The sequence below is a fragment of the Sphaeramia orbicularis genome, chromosome 21 (genome assembly GCF_902148855.1).
Source record: "Sphaeramia orbicularis chromosome 21, fSphaOr1.1, whole genome shotgun sequence".
NCBI classification, from domain to species: domain Eukaryota; kingdom Metazoa; phylum Chordata; class Actinopteri; order Kurtiformes; family Apogonidae; genus Sphaeramia; species Sphaeramia orbicularis.
The window spans coordinates 43,298,452-43,315,332 of NC_043977.1; the positions used below are offsets into that span (position 1 = coordinate 43,298,452).

Sequence of the window (16,881 nt, forward strand, 5' to 3'; positions counted from 1 at the left end):
CTTCCTGGCTCCCCCACACATTTCCCTGCCTTGGTCCAGGCTGGAACCTTCTTAAGGGCCGTTGTTCATGCAGAGACTCTTTTCGCTGACGGACCTGGACACAAGGACAGGGTAAGTACAAACACTAAACACCATTCACTAAACACTTTAAAATCCACTATCACACAGACACCAAACCAAGTTAAACTTAAATACTGCACATTTACATTGCACTGTATCTGTGACCTAATTTATGTCTCCCCTTTCCTCCAGGGCCAAGCAATCATCAATTAAAATACAAGTGCCACTGGATGTAAAACTGAAGAGGAAAGACAATAAAATCAATAAACTACTTTTAAAACCAATCATGTGCAATTATTTTGTTTGTGCAAATATGTTTGTTTAAAGTGCTGTGCTGTCAAACTACATGTGCAAGTTAAAGTGCTTAAGTGAAAAAAGGTGCCTGTATTTATACTTAACAGTGACAGACAGCCGTTTGTCACACTATGCATTTATTTTATTTTATTTTTGTCTGTAATTTGGCACCCCCTCCAGCAGATGAAGCCCTGTGCTGCCTATACCCACAGCTAGGCCAGACTCTAACATTGCATTATTAACATTCGTGTTAATATTAGGGTCATTTTCACAGGCTTGAGCTAAATATTGGTGAAAGTTATTGTTGTTTAGTTCCATTTCTCTCACCCATTCTTCCGCTTTATCATATCTCTACTGTCAAGCTGCAGTGAAGCTGGACAGGAAGTGGAGGCTGCAGTGTTTGTTTTTCTAAATGATGGTTGACAGGCATTTTCATTCATTCCTCTTTTTTTCGTAACCATGCTATGCACTGTCATGTCCAACTAGGGACCGCATTGAGCCCAGTCCAAGTACACACATGTCCACAGAGTGACTCCAGCCAACTGTGTGGGGGCCTGCCCCTAGTGGCCTGACTTATCACTGCATGCCAACGTTTTTGGGACAGACAGACGGACGACAAACTGATAACAATACTCTACGGCCAGTGCGACCGAGGGTACCAACCGAGAGCAGTAAGAGTCTGGTAAATGAAGGATGGAGATAAAGTCCAGGAGTAGGGCATACTTGACTCCGCAAACATGTCCACACAAAGCTCAATTTTTACGACTGCGCGAACTCCAAGTACACGCACATGGAGTCACACAGTGCATGTAAGATGTATGTAAGATGATAAATGTATCAGCTATGAAACCTCAAATGTCAACGGACAGTGTGTGTGGATTCTGCGTCGCTTACAGCACAGCACAGCGCAGTCCGTTATTGTATGCACTCCACAGACCAGGGGCCTCATGTATAAAGCATGCGGACGCACAAAAACCTGGCAAACGCCCTTTTCCACGCTCACGTTCAGATGTATAAGAAGTGAAATGACCATGGAAATGTGCGGTCCTTCACGCCAACTCCATAGCTGGCGTACGAACGTTTCTAGTGCTTTGGAACCTCCGGCGACACTTAGAGATGACACTGGGAAACTGTTAGTAATGTGAAAAAGGTCATACCTCCGATTGATGTGCACATCAGAGACACACGGATGAATAATGAACACACCGGCACGTCATCCTACTGCCAGAGCAGCACATCCCCCACCAGAACCAGAACCAACCAGACCAACCCTGGACCCATCAATGCCAATCCTGCCCGGGAGGACATTCAGCAACAACCATATAAAGAGACAAGGACACAAAATTCACTGGTTGATAAATGCATTTAATGTAGTGTTAATGTCTGTGAGAACATTTGTTAGTCAGTCCAGGCGCTCACTGATGCCGCCTATTGTCCTCACGATGTTCTCTGGTGACTTGGGTCAGTACAGACCCATGTCGGTCAGATGGGCATCAGCAACTGGCTGTTGGACCGGAGGATCGGCTGACACTGGGGAGTCAACAGGGAGCCTCTGTGACAGGAGGATGATACTGCGTCGCACCGTCTGGCACCGTCATTGTTGGAAAATAATAAATTGAGTGATTAAAAATGAGTCAAAATCTAAAAAGACTAATGAGCAACATATTAAGACAAACACATAAATACAATCCAAACAGCATTAAAATCTGCCTCTATCTTAATTGGACAATGGACCTCTTTTCGTCATTGATTTTGAAAGTGGAACTTTTTTTTTTTTAATTTACATTTATGTATTATTTAAGGGCAGGTTCACCGACAAAATTAAACACCAAATTTAGCAGTGTTTACTTTCTTTTCTAGTGTTAAATGGATGGGTGTTGTTTTAACACTCTTGCAGTGTTAAGGGGTTCTGTAAAAATGTTTGATTTAAAGCATCACACAGAAGTTTCCCCTGAATTGTTTTGTCAAACCCTGTGGAGAAACCATCACAACGACTGACAACAGCCATAACTACAGGTGATGATGTGTGCATCAGTGGCGACCTGTGCATTTGGTACATGGGCCTTCAGTGGGAACTTACTCGACTTAATCCACCTCTTAATACCCCCACTATGACATCACAGAAACCACAAAATAACAAGGCGTGGCTTTATATAGAGAGACATTAAAAGCACACAAAATTTAAATAAAAAACATCATATGCCGCGTTTCCACTACATGGAACCAGCTTGGCTCAACTCTGGTATCGACTTTACAGTACCTGGACATTATAGCGATGCGGTGCGTTACTTCCGTGTTGTCTGCTCAGAGAGTTGCAGATAAACTCACTCTCTCGTCACTGTCTCGTCAAACTCACTGCATCTCCTCGGCTGACCATGGTGTAGTTGTACGGGCTGTTATGTGGATTAACCTACCGCTACATTTACTGCTAACTTCCGCATCTGTTTTTTGTAAAACAGCGGGTCACAGAGATGACTCTCTGACCAATCAGTGGTCTGCAGTGTTTACATGTCACATTTTAGTATCTGTTCCCCAGTCTTGGAACCTCAGTGGAGGTGTTTCCAAAAAACTAGTACCGGGTACCAGATTCCAGGACCTTTTTGTGGAATGGAAATGCAAAAAGGCCGAGTCAAGTCGAGTTGAGCCCAGCCGGCATCATATAGTGGAAACGCGGCATTAGTCTCATCGATGCTCATTATTTATTCAAAATCCAACTTCCATTGTTTGTGCAGAAAAACTTCCTTCACTGTCATAGAGGTGATCTGTGTACTTCAGGTTCATCAATTAGTGCTTTTTTATGTCCATGGAGGCCAAGGCTGAGTCTCCTCTGTCCAGTTGTATTCTTGACATAAGTTTCTATTCCCTTGAAGACAGAGAATGTCTAGCTCAGCTAGCTAGCATCAAGGTTGGCTGACCTCTTCTCACAATGTCCAGCTTTTCTGGAAAAGTTTGCCTTGAAAATGTTTTTTTAAGTATGCCCAAAACCAAATAATTTTCCTCTTCTATGTCAGCCATTGTGGGTATAAAAAGTCTACCTCAAATGTATTAATAGTTCATTTCAATTCAGTTAAATGAGCTTTATTGGAAAGAAACAAAAATAATATTCCAAAAGCTATATGAAAAAAGTTTTGTTCTTACCATCAAATCAGAGGAAGGATAAATGGTGATGACGTTGGGGACCAGCTAGCTGGAATCTGACCGTTTAAAGAAACCGTCCTGATGCTATACAGTTGAAGTTCCATGAGCCTTCACTACTCAATCTGAAGGCCCAGGGCAGATTAGATTAACCCTGGCAACACACATAGACTGAAATGTGATTGGACAAAATATTTTACATCCAAGTACTGGAAGCAGTGCAGCTGAGAGAAACGCTAAGAAATTAAGAGAATAGTCTATTGGGAATAAATTAATACAAATATATGGGTCAGATATTAGAATTTAGGTTGTAAATATAGGTCAATGTTTCTGATGGTGTTTACACCAGCAAAGAAGGCCTTGCTGGTCCTGACGGCCCACCACTGGTGTGGACCATATGCAGCACACCAAGTGCTTGACTGTGCTACAAAAACAGAATGAAACTGGGTTGATAACCACCATTACATGTGTTAGAAACAGCACACGGATGTGTGATGTATGTGATAAATGTGTGTGGGCCTGAACTGTTGTGTGTGTACACTGCCATCTGCTGGTCAGCTGGAAGGAAGGAGAGATAGAAGTGTGAACAAGTGTCAGCTCAGTGATGGGTCTGTGGAAGTGGCTCCATCACATTATCCTCCTCCACCCTGATGTTGTCCAGATATCAGGAGTGAAAGGTCTTTGACAGGTCTTTGGTCTTTTTGGCCAGGTGCCAAACTTCAAAATGAAATGGCTGAAGGGACAGATACCAACGGGTGGGGAGGCTGCAACTTCCAGAACAAGACCCAGTAGTCATCACCCTAGCAGACATCCAAACAGGAGAGCTGGACAGCACCAGGGCCCAACATGATTCACACCTACTGGCTTAAGGAACTGACTGCACTCCATTAACACCTAGCAGACAAAGACACAGACAAACCAGCTGTATAAAAATACAATAAATTATATACGTGTGTGTGTGTGTGTGTGTGTGTGTATAAATATATACATGTATAGAAATAGATAGATAGATAGATAGATAGATAGATAGATAGATAGATAGATAGATAGATAGATAGATAGATAGATAGATAGATAGATAGATAGATAGATAGATAGATAGATAGATCTTTTTTGTTTCTTTTTTCCACTGACCATGTACCAAAGAGAAGACAGAGTAAATTTTAATACACTTAAAAAATATACTATAAAGAAATTTTTTCAGGATGAGTGAATATTGTTTCTTGCTTATATTAGTGACTTACTGTAGGATAAGAAAAGATTTACAACTGTTATTTCTGTAAACAAATTGCTCATTTGTTGAGCACAATACCCTGTACTGAAAGTCAAATTTAATCCTAACATTATCTGTCATAGATCAGAGAAAGCACATCCCATAATCACAGGTTTTAATAACATAAATTCACTTTATGTGAACAAAGCAAATTCTTCAAATGTGTATAAATTTCTTTCATTTTCAGTCCGTACATCACTGGATTGAAGAGAGGATGATACAGAGACATCTGTAAAGTCATGATTAAATATGCAGTTTTGTGAATATCAGATTCTAGTCGAACTATTAGAGTACTATGTGCAGATAACAAAAAAAGTTGATTAATACCAGCAGATGGGGTAAACAGGTCTGTGTAGCTTTTTTCCGGACTTCTTTAGAGCCTCGATAGGTTATTATAAATATTCTAGTGTATGTAAAAAGTATGAATATCACAGGGAAAATTGCAATTTATCAAAAGAACAAACCCATACAATGTTAATGCTTGTGATTTTACACAGTAAAGTTTGTGAAGTGAGTTATTACAAAAAAATGATTGCAAAGAAAATGTACAGAACTTTTATTATTATTATTATTAATAATAATAATAATAATAATAATAATAATAATAATAATAATAATAATGGATTGGATTTATGTAGCGCTTTTCTAGACACCCAAAGCGCTTTACATTATTGACCCATTATTCATTCGCTCTCACATTCTCCCTCTGGTGGTGGTAAACTACATCTGTATCCACAGCTGCCCTGGGGCAGACTGACAGAAGCACGGCTGCCATTTTGTGCCTACGGCCCCTCCGACCACCACCAAACATTCATACACCAGTGTGAGTGGCACTGAAGGCAAGGAGGGTGACTAGGACTGACTAGGACAGAGCGGGATTCGAACCGCTAACCCTTTGGTTATTGGACGACTCGCTCTACCACCTGAGCCATGGCCGACCCTTTTGATAATCAATCAGTATCGCTGAGACAGAAAGCTCACAAACAGGACTCAGCCAAGCTAAAACCAGTAGGACTGTTACAGTAGTTTTTCTCATGATAGTTGGATATTGCAGAGGTTTACATATAGACACATATCTGTCATAGGCCATAGCTGACAACGGTAAGTATTCAGAACCTGCTAAAGCATAGAACATGAAATACTGAAACAGACAGGCTGAGTAAGATATGACCTGCTTTTCAGATAAAAAGTCAACCAACAGTTTTGGGTAGACCACAGTGCTGAAAAGGATAGAATTCAACAACAAAGCTGCAATAAAAATGTACATAGGTTCATGGAGGTTTAGATGAATACAGATCAGACAAATGATGGTGGAATTACTACAGATTATGAGAATGTATGTTATAAATACTATCATAAAATAAACATTTATATTTCTGCACTTCCATATGCCCAGCAAAGGTTATATATGTGACATTAAATTCTATATCCATTTAAAAAGTTCAATATTAAGATGCATAAAAACAACATAGGATATGGGAAAAACATGAAAGTGTCACTTAGAAAAATGTTAATTTTTATAGTATTCTGTATAATACATCACCTGACCTGGAAATGCACACTATATGTGTCATCTCCATGAGAAAGTAACACTTGAGTCAGTGAAATAGTTTTATCAAGGTTTCTTCAGCCTCCATGGATCTCATTAAACTTTCTCTCAGGAGGCAAGAGTTGTTAACTCATCTGGAACGTACTCATCAAACTTTGTGTGTTCTTGCTCAACATGATTATGTCACAACTCAGCTGACTTTGGACATTTTGAATAACATGGTCATTGCACACTGATACAAAGAAAAGTTAATGCACACAAGTTTGCTGCATGTACATATCGGGTGTCCCAAAAAATTTTACGTAATTTAATCACCTAGTAATTTGTTTAAAATTTGCTTGATCTTTTTGAGCAACAATTTGCACGATTTGGCAGAGGGGGGCAGGCGTGTGCTTTCCGGTCAGTGTGTGTGTGGGCTCAGCCGCACGTGTGCAGTTCTGCTGGGGGGGGGGGGGGGGGGGTTGCACATGCGTGCGTTTTGACGTTTTGGCGTTTTGTTTGGTAACCGCGTGGTCAGTTTCCGTCTTACTTATAATACTATGGGGGTATGCGACAGTGCAGCCCCCCTGCAGAAGTGAAAGTGAAACTTTACGCTCATATATCTTTTCCCTAACCCCTGAACCTTTGCAAACTTTCATTTGAGGGGGCAGAACATTTGTCCTGGACTATTATTATATTATACATATGTATAATAAGTCTAATGCAATGGTGATGATTCTTTTTGTATGAATTGTTTGGAGTGGCGGCATGGATTTTTTTAACGTTACCAGTGGAAATGCTGCTTGGAGGGTCACAGGGTTAAAAGAGGACAAATACAAGATGAAGACATTACACCAACAGAGTAAAGAGAAAACAATGGTGAAATGTTCACCCTGATGTCTCTGATTTTATCCACAAAGAAATGAAGTAATTCATTGCTGTCTGCTTTACAGTACACAGGAATTTGGGGGACAGCAGGTGAGACCAGAGAGATGATTGTGTTAAATAAGACTGTAGGATTGTTCTTATTTGATGAACTGATTTAAGAGAAATACTGGGTCCTCGCATTCCTCAACATTTCATTTGGAGTGGCTTTAAGTTCCTTTAGTGTAGAGTCTTGGAACCTAAAGTCTAGGAACCTCTAGTAGTGTTGGCTTCCACAGATGTTCTACCTTTCAACAGTTAATAATAATAATAATGGATTAGATTTATATAGCGCTTTTCTATGAATGCATACTCAAAGCGCGCACAGTGGATCCATTATTCATTCGCTCTCACATTCTCCCTCTGGGGGTGGTAAACTACATCTGTATCCACAGCTGCCCTGGGATACCCTGCTAATTTGTGCCTACGCCTCTGATCACCACCAAACATTCATACACCAGTGTGAGTAACGGCACTGGAGGCAAGGAAGGTGAAGTGTGTTGCCCAAGGACACAACAGCACATGGCTGGGACAGAGTGGGATTCGAACCGCCAACCTTTTGGTTATTGGATGACCCACTCTACCATCTGAGCCATGGCCACCCCAACAGTTTCCCCTGAAAGAATGGATGGTCATTTTTCCAGGGCTGTGGCAGTTTTGCTGGGGCACATCTAGATTTCACCACTGACACTGTATCTAAGGGTACGTTTACACGGCAACACTCCGCAAAGATTTCTTCTTTGCGTTATAAAATCATTCCGCGTTAAGACGAAGCCGCTATGATAACGAATTGCGTTAACATGAGTCCGCGAGGACGGCTGAATACGCTGTAGTGGCCATGTCAGACCAGTAGCTGGCGATGTAGAGCTGTAGTGAAACAGTGGCGGTAAAACACGCGCCTGTGCACAAACGATTTCCGGTTTAGACAGCCTTTAAATGAGGAGAAGAAGAAGAAGAGGCGGACAACACTATTTACAAACAACAATGGCGAGTGGTCGTACAAAGACACAGGACTTCTTTGTCTGGACAGATGAGCTGAGCACAGTTAGCAGCACGTATGTTGTTCTGAAACCGGCCATTGTTGTTGTCGTTGTTCCTTCTTTTTCTGCAGCTTTATTGTGTCATAGAGGCTGGCAAACCAGCTTGGAGGCGCATTACCGCCACCAACTGGCCTGGAGTGGGTTAACTGGCGGTTCTTGGCTGCGCGCGCATGCGGTGACGTCATATTTTACCCCGGAACGTTCCGATTCGTGTTAACACTATGCGGAGCATATCGATAACATTCCACCCTGGACCCTGGTATCAAAAGTTTCCGGATTCAGGCACTCTAGGCACCGTTTCCATGTTAACAGAAGGCTAATCCGCGATGAAATCTTCCCGGAGTCAACTGAATCCTACGCCGTGTAAACGGCCCCTAAAACATTCATGCAATGGCAGTGCAAAAGCACGGCAGGCCCGGCCGCAGCAGCCCCCCCAGGCAGCCAAGCCTGAGCAGTCGCCTGAGGCCATGCGCAAAAGAGTGGCCGGCATTGTCGCCACCAAGTATTTTTGCTCAATTATGGGGACAAAAATTGGAATTTCAGGCCTCTTTGTGAAAGCCAGTCAATCAAACTTCGTTCTGTGTTTTTTTAAAGCCACACACCACACCCCTTTAGATTTATAATAAAAATAACAACAAAGATTTTAAACAATTAAAGATTTATTATAAAAATAGAATTATTATTATTATTAATAATAATAATAATAATAATAGAACAAGAAAAAATAAACTATTTGAACTATTTACAAAACATTTCACTTAATGTGTCTTTTTTCAGCCAGCCACAGCTCCAAAGTGAGTTTGTTCCCCTCAGCTGAGGACGGACATGAGCACCTGCCTGTACTCATTCCCCACGTTGGTAACCCAGGCAGCACTGCCCGCTAGCTTTTTGGTGAACTGTAACACGACAGCACACAACATTTAGACTTACTGCACGCCAAACCCAACATTAGTTACACTGGGGTAACAGAACACTGAAAACTTACCTTCTTGGTTGAATTCATCTTCACGGTGTCACCAAAAATCGACGTGACCCTAGCCTTGGTCTCGTCCAGCCTTGTTAAGGCTTCACGGATGTAGACTGAGATCACCCAGTGCAAGCTGGGCACCGGGTGCATGGTGGGAAGCAGCACCACCTGCGGTGCCCGGAGCTTGCAGAACACGGAAAGGTAAAACATCGACTGCACCATCCACTCCTTGGTGAAGCAGCACACCAAGCATGGAGGCGAGACACACTGTTGCCCAGAATGCGCTCCTTTAGCAGCCCAATCAGTGCTGTATCACAGGCCAGCCTAGAGAGGAAAATCAGAGGTTAGTATAGGAAAACAACAAACAAATGCACTGCAGCATCACTGTGTTAAAAGTTATGAATGTAACTTACTTGTATATGAGAACAGCTGGGAATTCCTCAGGGTGTGCAGTGTCCAACCGCTCTAAGATGCACTGCGACCAGCCAGCCACCTTCATGCAACAGGAGCCGCATTCCAGGTACTCCATACCCACAGCTGGAAGAAAGGGTGGGTTGTGAGGGGGGGCTACATGTAGAAGGGTTGGGTGCCTGGTGGATATCACCACAGGCGGAGTTCAGTGATAAGGACAACCTCACTGTTGGCTGTCTTCCAGAACAGTGCCCTGCCCCCCCACTCATGCTGCTCCTTGGGCAGCATCAATCTCCAGGCACGTAGTAGCAGCTGAAACATGCAACAGTGGCAGACTGTTAGTGTACTGAATTCAATGCAAAATAGAAATGCGCGCACGCACACACACACACACACATGCACACACACACACACACACACACACACACACACACATATCAATAAGCATACCTATGCGCCAGACACAGGAGGCCTGACTGGATCTGTGGGCGGGGAAAGAGTGGAGGTGACACACTCCAGTGGCTGCTCAGCAATGGAGGCGGTGGGGACCATGGCTGGCTTCCCTGTATGAGTCTTTCATTCATTCATTTTCTGAGTCACCTATCCCAGCTACTTATGGGTGAAGTCAGGGTACACCCTGGACATGTTGCCAGTTCATCGCGGGCCTGACATATAAAATCAAACAATCACTCTTGATTAGCCTACCGGTGCATGTGTTTGGATGGTGAGAGGAAGCTGGAGTACCCGGAGAGAACCCACGCAGCCAAAGGGAGAACATGCAACCTCCACAAAGAAAGTTCCCACCCCCACCCCCATCAACTTCCAACCCCCAACGACCTTCTTGCTTTGAGGCATGAGTGCTATCCACTGCACCACCGTGTCGCCCCATACGAGTCTGAAAGTACATAGTAAAGTTATACATTACACAGGCGCCACACACATATACACACCATGTAGTTGGATATTCACAGTAATACGTACTTACCTTGAGAACCATGAGACTCATAGATGTGGGAGGCTGTGTGCTGGCTGGGCTTCCACATCCTGGGCCAGCACACACCTCTTCAAGTCATCCAGCCTGGACCCTGCTCCCACTGACTGCTCCCTGATCCACTGCACATAGCTGCAAAGATAATAACAACACACATGGTTATTACACACCCATGCACACACGTGCACACACACGCACACACACTGTACTTAGGTTTGACTCTCATGGTCCTTCACCCCATACAGGGACTTGAAGGTCTTGTGGCCATGCTGACCAAACCCCACCAGCTTGGCATCCAGGTCCCTCAAAGTCTGGCTGCCCTCACAGATCCCTGTCCATCGCTGTCACCCAGGGCCGGACTGAGACTCATTTTCAGCCCTGGAGTTTCATACCTCAGACCGGCCCACTTTGGATCATCATTATTAAAATCATGTAATTCTAACCTTACATGTTAGGTCTACACACTGTTCTGCAAAGCCTGAGACAAACAGAGCAGTAGAGAGACTGATTTTTGTCACAGTAAGTCAGCCACTTGCGGTTTGTTCCAACTTTGCTATTGAAAACTTTTGGTACAGTGATATTAGGGGTTTGACGAGGATGATAAGAAAAAAATGTATGTGTATCCTGTGACTGAGGGCGAGCAAAGCAATCAAAGCTAACAACAGACTCATCTTCATCTGTCTCCTTTGTGCCTAGTGGTTCAGGGTTGTGCTGCTGAGCTGCTCCTCTGTCATCAGTAGACTCTGCTCTCCCTTTCACACTTCCTCCAGTTTCCCTAGACTCACCTGCACCTGTATCACAATAAAAAATAATATCTACAGACATTTTGACTTACTTAACCAATTAAGATATTTACATTGGCAAAATATGCAGGCTTATTTAATATTACTTTATGCTATTGCCTTTCAGTTGTGGGCTTTGTGTATTTACTGTCTCACTTTTAATGATAAAAAATAAAATAGGTCAGGACTATCATTTGGGTATAGAAAGTGGTTTTACTGGAACTAATGCTTGTTCACACAGTCTGTTCCAACAGCTCACCTTTTCCTTCCATCCTGACAGGAACAATCCCCTCATCACTACTGGCTCCTGGCTCTGCTTCTGACACTAAAGCACATTTTAAAAATGCTCATAATTCTCAGCACAAATCTTCTATTTTGCAAAGCCTTGGTGTCAGTTTCATTCATGTAGTGCTGAATCCTGGAGCATCTCAGAGCCCCTTTCATACTGAACAGGCCTACACCATACTCTTCATTGGAGCCTATTTATTCTAATCCTCTTCCCTCTATGAGCAGTCCTACCTGCCCACTCTGGACTTGTGGGCTCATGGCTGGTGTCTGCTGCTGGATCTGCTTTCTGACTCTGAGGAGCTACAAGACAAAGTTTCCCAGTTCTGTGGCGTCGCATCATACTATTATTTAAACTGCATAATGTTATGTTACATGTCATAATACCACAATTCGTTGACTTGATAATTAACTAGCTGGAAAGGTGGTTTACCCGGTTCATCGTCCTCATTAGTTGTTTCCAACCGGAGGTCATTTTTGTGAAAAAGTTGCAGATTTTGTCACATTTGGCTGCGTTTGCTTCCAGAGCTTTCCTCTTTTTAATTCTTGCCTTCTCCGCGCCACCTTTGCTCTTTCTATTATCCATGTTTCAAACAGCAAACACAGCTGAGCATCGACAGCCTACAGAGCACAGATCATATATGCTCCACAGCTACAGTACAGAGCTACTAACTGTATGCAAGGACATATTACGCCAAGGTGCGTCTGCAAAAAAAAGGAAGAAAAACAACAGCTTGCTAGTAGAGGGGGTGGCGGCCCAGGAACAGCAGTTGCGGCTTACGTGATCAACCCAGTGCTATGACTGAACACCCCCCCAACCCCAAAAAATAAATAAATAAATAAAATATTAAATATATATTTAAAGTGAACTCCGGCCCTCGCGACCTAAATATTATACCGGCCCACCGGGAACTGTCCCGGTCCTCCTGATTAGCCAGTCCGGGCCTGCTGTCACCATTAGCGGAAACAGCCTGGCGTAGGAAACATGGGCACCCTTGTTCCTCATGAGGGGTGTCTGCATCGTGTCCCCACTCTCTCTCTCCTTATTGTGGGATGCAGTCCTGATACATGCATACCCCACATCGTTGCTGAGCCGCCACTGGAAAGACTGCCCGTACTGACGGCACTGGCCAAACTGGAGCTGGCTCTTGGCCAGCACCACCTGACGGTCCTTCGGGTCACCTCCCCTCTCGACGACAGGGGCCCTCGCCTCCATCTGTACCCTGTCAGGCCTCTGGATTTGCCAGGCGGTGACGTTCTGACGGTACTGCTGTGACAATGCCAACGCTACCAGAAAGGGCCTAAGGGTCAGGTCGGACCACGAGGGCTCAAATTAAAAATGTGGGCAAAATGCCATTCTACAGCACATCAGAAAGAAGACAAGAAGGGGAAAAATGTTTATTAGTGAACAAAAGACATACTGAGCTGATCACACTGCTTATAGGCCAACGTCGCTAAAATTCCCAGTGGAAATACAAACCCCTTTTTCCTCTCCACAAATACATTCAGCCTTTCGGCCTTACTAACGCGTTCAGAGTTTAATTCAAACTTCAAAATCATTAACCAAGTGCTACCTATTGTTTTTATTGAAATTTTGAAGTCTGTTTTCATATGAAATGTCTGTAAATTCTCACCATGTTTTAAAATGAAATTCCCTGTTGTATTCATCATTTTCACCCTATATTTAAAAGTCTTTACTGCATTAAAGTGTGTTTTAAAATGAACATGTCTGCTGTATCTATCAGAGACAAATTATGTTAATGACCAGGACATGCACAGATTTTAAGCAATTAAAGATTCATTATAAAAAGAGAATACTAAAAAATAATAAAAATAGAACAAGAAAAAAACCCACAACTTTTTACAGAGATAAACTATTAACAAAACACTTCACTTAATGCCTCTTTTTTTCAGCCAGACACAGCTGATCACACTGCTTATAGCCTTACACTGTCAACATTCCCTGTGGAGATGTGAAAATAACCCATTACAATGTGCCAGTTTGAACGAATGAGAGTCATGTGTCCATTCATTCACTATCAGGCGCCTCATTTGCATTTCTAAAGCATACTTACTATTAAGAAACAATACTCGAGCAAAAACATCTCTGAGGTTTTACAACATTCACCAGCAGTTCCAATTATCACTTATCATTACACATTTACAATGCACTTATTAGGTGTAAATAAATGCTTTAGATGTGTTTAAAACTGAACCTGGAATATTTCTAAACAGCCATCTAGGAAAAACATGTCAGGACCCTCACCACCTTACCTAGCTGGTCTGGTTATGATTTCAGTGCATTTTAAGAGACTTCCAGGTATTTTTTACTCGTGGTGGTAATCGCTACTTCATTCATTACATGTGTATGGTATGGTACCAAAGTGTGTTCCAACACTACTTTTATGCAGACAGAGGGGGGTGGAAGTAATTCAGAAACATTGGGACACCTGCAGGAATTGGTAGCACCAACTTTCGAGGCTTGATCAACCTCCATTGCTGCAGAACTGCTTTAAGTTGTTAATCTATTTTTTGTTCACCTTTTTGTATAATTCTGAAATGTACATTATTTTTCATTTTTGTTTAACCTTACCTTTTTTTTTTTTTTTTACCTCTGGCAGTTCACCGCTAACCTTTGTACCATTTCGAGCTGTTCATTGGACTTGAACTGCTTGAATTTCAATACAAAACTGGAAAAATTGGGGTGTTCTAAAATATAATAGGCCGCAGAGAGTTTGTCAGACGACCCCCAAACACTGAATTCGAGTCACAGTACACTCTGAAGACCGTGAAGCATGGTGGTGCAAGCATCATGATGTGGGGCTGTTTTTCTTACTATGGTGTCGGGCCTATTTATTGCATACCAGGGATCATGGATCAATTTGCTTATATCAAAATACTTGAAGAGGTCATGCTGCCTTATGCTGAAGAGGAAATGCCCTTGAAATGGGTATTTCAACAAGACAACGACCCCAAACAAACCAGTAAGCGAGCAGCATCTTGGTTCCAGACCAACAAAATTAAGGTTATGGAGTGGCCAGCCCAGTCCCCTGACCTTAATCCAATAGAAAACGTGTGGGGTGACATCAAAAATGCTGTTTCTGAGGCAAAACCAAGAAATGCAGAGGAATTGTGGAAGGTTGTCAAATCATCCTGGGCTGGAATACCTGTTTACAGGTGCCAGAAGTTGGTCGACTCCATGTAGCACAGATGTGAAGCAGTTCTCAAAAACAGGTTATACAACTAAATATTAGTTTAGTGATTCACAGGAATGCTAAATCTTAATGTTTTTTTTTTTTCAGTTTATTGAGTAAATATTTGAGTTTGTAATGAAAAATGCACACACTGCTATTTTTTGAACAGCCCAATATCATTTTTTCCTTCATTTTCTGTAAAGTTATTAAAAATATTGATACATTTTTCTTCATGTTTTGATGTAAAATATAATATGCAGTGTTCTCAATGAACGGAAATAAAAATATAAAAGGATTTTGAGCTTTTCTCATGTTTAACAACACTGCTATTATTTTGAACACAACTGTGTATATATATATATATATATATATATATATATATATATATATATATATATATATAAAATTAGGAGAAAAACAAACAGTTTTGTTTACACTCAGAACACATACAGAATCTGAACCAAAACTGTGGCCCAATAACTAAGGTACGTGGGATACCTGTACTGTTGCACCCCTAAAAATAAATAAATAAATAAATAAATAAATATCATCACTAACCATCTATCAAAGACACAAGAAAGAGCAGGTTAGAAGACACTGAGTCTACCTCCTTTGCATATTGTTTGATGTTCATGTTTGTGACTTATTGTTGAATTAGACAAATTTTCATGCTGTTATTTCTTTCAGCAAATGGGTCATTTGTGAACACAGTGTTACCCTGTACTGACATCAAATACAATCCTAACATTAAATATCACAGGTCACAGAAATCACATTCCACAATTTTAGGTTTTAATGACACTGATTTACTTTAAGTGAACAGAACAAATTTTTAAAATGTGCATAAATGTCTTTCATTATTAGTCCATATATGACTGGATTGAAAAGAGGAGGATACAAAACAAGCTGTAAAGTTGTAATCAAATATGCAGTTTTTGGAACATCAGCTTCCAGCCGAACTATTATAATATTATATGTAGATAACAAGGAAAAGTTAATTAAAACCAGCAGATGGGGTAAACAGGTCTGTGCAGCTTTTTTTCTGACTTCTTTAGAGCTACGATATGTTATTATAAATATTTTGGCGTATGTAAAAAGTATGAATATCACAGGTAAAATTGAAAGATTTGTCAAAAGAGCAAAGCCATATATTGTTAATGTTCGTGAAGCTACACAGTAAAGTTTGTGAATTGAGTTACTACAAAAAACGGTCTGCAAAGTAAATGTGCAGAACTTTTGCCTATCAATCAGTATTGCTGAGATGCCTAGCTGAATAATAGGAACAAGCCAAGCATAAACCAGTAGAAGTGTTACAGTAGTTTTTCTCATGATAGTTGGATATTGCAGAGGTTTACATATAGACACATATCTGTCATAGGCCATGGCTGACAACAGTAAGTATTCAGAACTTGCAAAAGCATAGAACATGAAATACTGAAACAGACAGGCTGAATAAGATATGACCTGCTTTTCAGATAAAAAGTCAATCAATAGTTTTGGGTAGACCACAGTGCTCAGAAGGATAGAATTCAACAACAAAGCTGCAATAAAAATGTACATAGGTTCATGGAGGTTTCGGTGAATCCAGATCAGACAAATGATGGTGGAATTGCTACAGATTATAAGAATATATGTTATAAATACTATCATAAAATAAACATATTTATATTTCTGCACTTCCATATGCCCAGCAAAGGTTATATATGTGACATTAAATTCTTTATCCATTTAAAAAGTTCAATATTACGATGCATAAAAACAACATATTACATACAAAGACTTCACACAGTGTCACTTAGAAAAACGCTAATGATTGTGTAATTCTATATAATACATCACCTGACCTGGAAATACACACTATATGTGTTATCTCCATGAGAAAGTAACATATGAGTCAGTGAAATGCTTTTATCAAGGTTTCTTCAACCTCCATGGATCTCATTAAACTTTCTCTCAGGAGGCAAGAGTTGTTAACTCATCTGGAACGTACTCATCAA

At 41.4% G+C, this 16,881-nt stretch overlaps 1 protein-coding gene across 1 annotated transcript; it reads right to left on the reverse strand.

Moving 5' to 3' along the window:
- Positions 1–10,634: 10,634 nt before the first annotated feature.
- LOC115412027 (olfactory receptor 2AT4-like) lies at positions 10,635–16,612 on the reverse strand. The gene is made up of 3 exons (XM_030124325.1): positions 15,695–16,612; positions 12,767–12,960; positions 10,635–10,755 (listed from the first exon to the last, which is right to left on the reverse strand). The coding sequence occupies exons 1-3, from the start codon at positions 16,610–16,612 to the stop codon at positions 10,635–10,637; spliced, it is 1,233 nt and encodes a 410-aa protein (XP_029980185.1).
- Between the last annotated feature and the right edge of the window lie 269 nt (positions 16,613–16,881).